Source organism: Colias eurytheme, chromosome 27, assembly GCF_061535395.1.
Source record: "Colias eurytheme isolate Ceu_HAF_F1 chromosome 27, ilColEury1 Martin Lab GWU primary, whole genome shotgun sequence".
In the NCBI taxonomy this organism is placed as follows: domain Eukaryota; kingdom Metazoa; phylum Arthropoda; class Insecta; order Lepidoptera; family Pieridae; genus Colias; species Colias eurytheme.
In genome coordinates, this window is record NC_143006.1 from 546,074 (window position 1) to 553,909 (window position 7,836).

Here is a 7,836-nt window from a genome sequence, read left to right on the forward strand (position 1 = left end):
CTTCTATGTCATCTTAATCATTAGTATCGGTTTTCTGAGCTACTGAATCGATAATTTCGTCATCAGATACTTAACGCAAACACGTGTTTCGTGAGTCATAAATTAATTATCGTATACTCCTAAAATGTTGTCTAAGAAACAATAGTGTACTGGTTGTAAAATAAAACGTTGCTATGTTCGAGATACAGAGGTCAAATTTGATTTTTCGAGTTATAGAGTGAAAATATGTACCAAAATGGCTTGGAGGGACTCGGTGATTATTTCGACTAACAGAGGGACAAAATTTCAAGTAATAGAGGTTTTCGGGTTTGAAGGGAAGGGAACAAGACATTTTTTCGAGATTTGGAGGTTTTTGACTTATCGAGGTTCGACTTAACGAGGTGCTACTGTATATATAATACTAAAAGACACACTATACTAAAAGAAACTTTTGTTTCAAGGACATTCAACAAAAGATATAAGCCTATATAGGCCGGGAGATACTGACACAAAATTTCGGTTCGTTTGTAACAGGATGGCGGTTCTACAGGGGTCTTAGTACGCAATGACAAAAAGAAAAATGATGGTCCTGGTAACGGCGGACTAGTCGCGTGAGCGTTAGTCGAACTCGTCAGATAAATAGCGAAAGTCAAACGATTTGTAACACATATTTATTTTCTAATCATGTACAATCATACAAAAAGACATACAACAGTTTTGAATATGTAGTAATAATAATTATACAAGAAAACACAGTTACTTTTGTTTAATTGACAAACAAATAGATATAAAGATAATTGCTAAGAAAAGTGGTTATAATGTGTGCATGTAAACGTTAGAATAGGTCAATGTTTTGTATAAATTAAGAAACAGTAAATACGAAATAAAATCGCACACTCGCGGTTCCGTAGATTATTAATATTTAATATTCATCTTACATATTCTTAACTATGAATTAATTACATAATAAAAACATCAACAAATATTCACTACTTAATATATTTATAATATTATACCTATTAAGTTAGCGTTTTGCAAATGCTTGCGGCCAAATTTTGACAGGCAACCTAGTCGATATATAATATATTCTCAGTTCTCTTAATTATAAATATGTATACATAAAATTTTGGTTTCAGTAAAAAATTAAAAATCGACGTAAACACTTATCCTGATCTCGTACTATTTATTAACGAAAAAATAAACGTTTCCTACCGTCAAGATAATTTTAAATGTATGTCTTTATGAACCCCAAAACAACAGATCCTTTTAGGATTTTGCACTCAACACCAGTTGCTTTAAAAGGTGTTACACCCACAGTGTTAATTTTAAAATGTCAATTTATTTTATGTATTTATACTTGTACTAGCTTTCCACCCGCGGCATCGCCCGCACAGTCAAAGAAAAACCAGCATAGTTTAAGTTCCCGTGGGATTTCCGGGATAAAACCTATCCTATGTCCTTTCTCGGGTATCAAAATATCTCTATACCAAATTTCATGCAAATTGGTTCAGTAGTTAAGGCGTGATTGAGTAACAGACAGACAGACAGAGTTACTTTGCATTTATAATATTAAGTATGGATTTACAATAAAAATGGTTCATTGTTAGTGGTTATATGGTGAAGCAATGCAATTCGGTAAAATATGTACCTATGCACGTAAATATGTATATGTTTTGTATTCTTGGCAGGTCATATAATAATTATGGAAAATAAAGATAAAGAAAAAAAAGGGATATGAAAATAAAAAAATATCGGAATTAGGGGTAATAATCAATAATGTATTTTTTATATTACATAGGTACTAACGGTCCGCGCCGGCTTCGCCCGTGGTACATATTTCGCAATAAAAGGTAGCCTATGTTCTTTCTCAGGGTCTAAAGATTATCTGTGCCAAATTTCATCAAAATCGGTCCAGTAGTTTATGCGTGAAAACTATACATGCATACATACATACACACAAACCTTTCCTCTTTATAATATTAGTATAGAAAAACTATACATACATACATACAAACCTTTCCTCTTTATAATATTAGTATATATTATATATATAATAATATAATAGAAAAAGATTAGAAATTTTATGACTATGTTAACAATATCAAAAATTTTGGTGAAACAATGAATTTTGGGTGCCATTACTAATTCGATTTTAATTGGAAAATCGTTCTTTAAAGCACTATACATTAATTTTAAATAATACATAACACAAAAATAATTTCTATACAATCAAATCATTTGAATTGTTAATTTAGTAAGTACCTAATAAATATTTATAGGTATTGCAGTAAAATTAACTAACCTTATTTTACGGTTAGTCAGGGTTGGCCTATAACCTTCCTCGATAAATGGGCTATCTAACACCGAAATAATTTTTAAAATCGGACCAGTATTTCCTGAGATTAGCGCGTTCAAACAAACAAACTCTTCAGCTTTATAATATTAGTATAGATTTTATGAGGTAGATGTAAATCGCATATATCATAGTCAAGAAACTGTTAGAAAAAAAATAACAATTAAGACTTACAAAAAATTTAACATAACAATTAGCAAATTAAAATATAAACATGAACATCGTAATTTAAAATCATGTTACATGCATTTAAAGATGGCGTCGTTCAACAAAATTCTTTGTGTCATGCGTAAAACATTAATTATGTATGTGGGTTCGTTTAAACGAATTAATCGCCTTAACAGGGAAAGTTTGCAAAAATAACACATTTATAACGGTTTTAAAACTTGATTTATTCATTTTGGTGTAATAATTGGAGACGATTAGTGGTATTAGTCACAGTAAGCACACGTTGGAATATTATAAATATTTATTTTAGTGTTAAAATAATATAAAAGTCAGTCATTTTTCATTAATATCAATGTTTGTTAGATAGCAAATACTACGTACAATTTCAAATTGCTCTTCACAATCACAAAAATATTTATACCCTAGGAGGTTTAGTTTGAAAAGTGTTCAACTATCACTACGCATAACCTTATCGAAATCGAAAATCGAATCACATTTTTAACCATCAAAGTATTCTTCGACACAAACATACAAAACACTTTTCTTATCACAAAATAGTATAAAACAAAGTCAGTGTCGCTATCTGTCCGTGTATGCTACGCAACGGATTTTTATGCAGTTTTTTTAATACATAGAGTGATTCAAGAGGAAGGTTGTAGTATATAATTTCTTAGGTTTTATGCAAAGCGGGAGAAGTCGCGCGCGGAAAGCTAGTAACTCTACATTATATCATTAACTCTATTTTACTTTCAATATGTCTTAGTTTATGAATATCTTTATAACTGATCGATTTTATTATTTGTTTGTCACCTACTTAAGTATCAAATAATGGTCGGAAACAACAATTTTATAATAGAATTGTTATAAGATCGATCTATTGTATATTTATTACATAACGTTAACAAAAAGCGAGCTGTCGAAATAATTACAATAATGCAAGATTACATTAGTGAAATGTTAAGAAATTACATTCAACCCAATTAATTATGTGTTGCTGGGTTAGCCTCGATTCACGGTACAGTGCGTTTTTGCCAAAAAATACTGTAAAATAAAGTAATGACATATATTGCTATGCAACTTGTAGAGATTATATCTTTAAAATAGAGCGTGTGTGCCGAGCACACGTGTCAGACGTGAAACTTCTTTGGTAAAACTCAAAGATACCATAATTGTCGCCTAACACCATCACGGGACGGTATTGCCATGACGCGACCTTGAAATTTTACTCTCAACGCGCCTTTAGAAGTCATCTCAAACATACCTAAATAAGCTGTATGTGTGACTTGGTTGAAATGGGAGTTTTTCCAAGAAAAGTTTGTGCGAATTTTCTTTAAAGTCTCTTCTTGTGAAAGTCTCAATAATATCGGATCAGCCGTTCTAGAGAATAGCCTGACTTTTGACCTTGTTTTTTGTTTTATTTAACTTATAGACAATTATAGATAAAACCTATTGAATGGCTGAACTGATTACGAATAACTTCTAGCGATCTGAAAACAATATTTCACATGTTTAAGACGAACATTATAAAAACAAACAAATACTTTATATTTGAATTATTACCATTGAGATAATATTAATATGGAGTCGATACCGCCTACACCACTTATGTTCCACTCAACATACGTCATGTGGCGTAACTGCACTCAGTCGCTTGCTCGCTCATTGGCGGGAACGTCACGCTCATTTTTTATTTGTTTTAAAGTGAAACGCATCAAATATGCCTACGTGTGTGTTACGATATTGCACAAATAATACAAATAATACGGAAAAGTGCAAAGGAATAACTTTTCAATCAGTAAGTAATTAGATAATAATTTTTAAAACTTAGTTAGAACAAAATTTTTGGCGGGCGACATTTTGCGTCATTTGTCATAGATTAAAAATTTAAGATATGACATTGGGCATGAAATAAGTGTTGTTAGTAATATTTGCTGGCGTATATTTTTATAGTATAAAATAATAATTTTACATATTTAGAAAAGCATAGACTGGTTGTTAATTGAAAAAAGGTGAAATCATGAAATATGAAAATCAATTAGTTACTTAATCACCAATTTTTTTTTTGTTAATTGATTTTAATCAATTTTAATTGATATTGTATAAGCTACTGACTTGAACGTATAATTGAATTATTATTTATTTATCAGCACTAATATTATAAAGAGGAAAAATTTTGTTTGTTTGTTTGATTGTAATAAATAGGCTCATAAACTATTGGACCGATTTTGATGAAATTTGGCACAGACAATCTTTAGACCCTGAGAAAAAACATAGGCTACTTTTTATTGCGAAATATGTACCACGGGCGAAGCCGGGGCGGACCGCTAGTTCAGAGATTAATATTTTTTCTATTCAAGGTTTCCATGTCTGGGTTGTGAAGAAAGGGAAAAATGGGTAAAATTTGTCCAAAACAACCGCAGTGAAGAAACCTGGTTACCATCCGATAGAACTAGCATCTGTTCATTGCATTTTCGCGATGAGGATAAATATACCACAAAAGCGGGAAGGCGTATTCTAAAGAAGTCTGCTGTTCCTTGTATTGATGTTAGTAATAATAATAAAATTTTACGGATTTGTATAACAAATAAAATATTATTTTAGCCATCACTAACATTATTATTATTATATTTATTTTAGCCGAAGGTGTGCTACAATAGTACTGGAACAATACAAGCAATTTCTGAGCCGGGAACATGTTCTGAGGATGATGAACTAAATATAAATAAACACAATTTTTACACGGCTTTTATTTTTTTTTCTAAAAAAGGCTCAATTTGTAAGGAATGAAACTTCCCATAGCCCATATTGAACCTCCTCATCCTATATTATATGCCAGATATTGTTAGCCCCGCGTAGTAAAGTCAGTTTATATCTGAAATAAATATTAAGTAAGTACAAAGAAAATTTCAAGTCAACGTGCATGTAAGGAGTGGCACACAATAAAATAGACAGAAAGAAACAAAGTGTCGCCTCTATAGCGGTGAGTCAGTGACATCGCATAATCTATGACTGTCTAGCCGTCATTCGCGCGCCCCGCGCCGCCATCTTGGCGCACAGATTTTGTTCGTGGTGTCTGCTCCATTATTAATATTATCTCAATGATTATTACTGGTTAATTATTATGAGCTGGTTTTTATAATTACGTAAATTAAGTAAATGCTGCTTATAATTTTTTAGTTTACGGATGCGTTACTAAAATTTGACAGATAACTTTAAAGTAAATTAAGTGGTTTTTGCCACAGTAACCTTGAATATAGCTCGGAGTTTTTGTAAACTTCAAGACTGTTGACCTTAAAGGTGAAGATTTTTGGGGTTTTCTTTAAAATTTGTACTTATCTAAATTTTGTATAGATTTCAGGCATTCAGGGATCACGTTAAAATCCAAGCATGAAATAATATTTGAAATCGATTCAGTAGGTCTTGAAGTTAGCGCGTTTTGATAAACAGACAAACTAAAAAACATAAAACATACAAACTTTTCAGCTTTATGTCAATAAAAAAGTAGATCATTGGAATACCTACTGCTACGCCTGTTGAGGCCAGAATCCTGGCCAAGTGCAGGTTGTCACTTGTCATTAATATATTGTGTTATATTATGATTTATTATACATATTGTAATATAGTACAATATGTTATCAAAAATTTTATTTAAATGTTATTGCACGCTCGAACTCATTTTAATTAAAACTTTTTATACATGTGAACCAATTAATATGCTAATTTAAAAGTACTTTAAAAGAAGTATAGTTACATTTATAAATGGTCTATTTTGTTTGCTCTCAAGGTAAAGTTTCTTCATTATTTCAGTCGTAAAGTTTCATAAACCAATTCTCTTATCTTCTTTGATTTTAAAAGCAAGCAGTAAAAATTTGCGAAAAAATAATTTTAATGTGTTTTTTTTTTTTTGTAAATATGTAGTAAGTAATATTATATTTTTCTTATTATAATGATTTGTTAGCAATGGTTTATATTAAGAAAATATGTAAGTTTCCTCTTCATTGCAATTAACATAATATTATTTCACTAATACAAATCACCTACAATAGAAAAAATAAGAGCTCGATGTAGAGTATTTTAATAAAATTCACTTTTGTTGCATTTGAGATATCTACCTATCGTTATCGTTTATCTAATAATCTTATAAATAAATATTTAAGAAAGGATATTTAATATAAAAAAAAGGATTAATGTCGAATATAAAATTTAATTGCGCTTATTCATATTAGGAGAGTAAAATAAATTACCTAAGTAATTTATTTTACTCTCCTAATGACATTAAAATCTGTGATGTATGATGCTATAGGATGGATGGTATTTGTGAATCCATTATTGGAGGCAGTTGAATGGATTTCGTTGAAAAATAAGATTCTGGTCTGGAAAACCGCAAATATATTTTCTATCTGGATATGTTGAAACTATTATAGCTATAAAAATAACATTTCATATTTCAAACAATAATAAAATTTACAATTATGTTATGATTAGCATTTTAATGTCGCAGACGTTCTAATCTTCCCTTATCTCTCTTTTTATCAGAAACTGTTTATCTATTACAATAGAGTAAAAGCTACTCACGGCAAAGAAGTAGGCTCGCTCACATCCCGGGAAATAACTTGGAAAGCATCACCAACACTGACTTTAACAGTCGCCGAATTGGGCGCACTTTTCACCTCAAAATTCCGATTGGACAGGTCGAAATACCTGTCCTGCGCATGCACAAGCTGAGTCACAGTGAACGACGAGTCGATTTTCGGCCCGAAAAGATCGTCTTTGTCGATCGAATCGATTGTTATGTCCAATATGGGATCGCTGGCTCGGAGCGAGCGTTCCGTAGCGAATGCGTACGGCGTGTTCGCTAGCTCCTCTTCGAGGCTGTTGTAGCGGCTTCTGAAGAGAGAGTGGGATTCCCCCTCCGCGTATTTCGCGCCGAAGAGGTCGTATTTGCCGAAACGGTGGTTGATTGTGTCGAATTTGGGGTCGGTTATGTCCTTATCTGGGGTGTGCGCGGGCGACATGTCGATGTGCAGGATGCCGTGCTCGTCTGTGTATTTCAGTTTCAGGGCCATTGTCCGTCTGCAATTGAGAAGATTATTGTTATGTTTTATATGGTATAACTGGATAAAAAATACGGGCATATCAATTAAATAAATTGACGTTCATTTTGTCTGAGAAACAATAATAAGACAGTAAAGATTAATATTATGATCAATATATTAATAGGTTGGGTCAGTGGGTCCGTAATAACTAATAAGATACAAAAATATTCAATAAAAAGAAGAAAGATCGAATAGATAGTAGACATTAGAACACACACGTAAAAGCAATATACAGTGAAA

General features: G+C 31.6%; 1 protein-coding gene across 1 annotated transcript in view; it reads right to left on the reverse strand.

The window, feature by feature from the left end:
- Positions 1-7,567, reverse strand: part of stum (mechanosensory transduction mediator stumble) — a 35,138-nt gene extending 27,571 nt beyond the window's left edge. Inside the window, exon 1 of the mRNA XM_090117040.1 lies at positions 7,076-7,567. Coding sequence (XP_089973166.1) covers positions 7,076-7,566 — 491 coding nt within the window. The 5' untranslated portion in view covers position 7,567. The remainder of the gene's footprint in view (positions 1-7,075) is intronic.
- Positions 7,568-7,836: the final 269 nt, after the last annotated feature.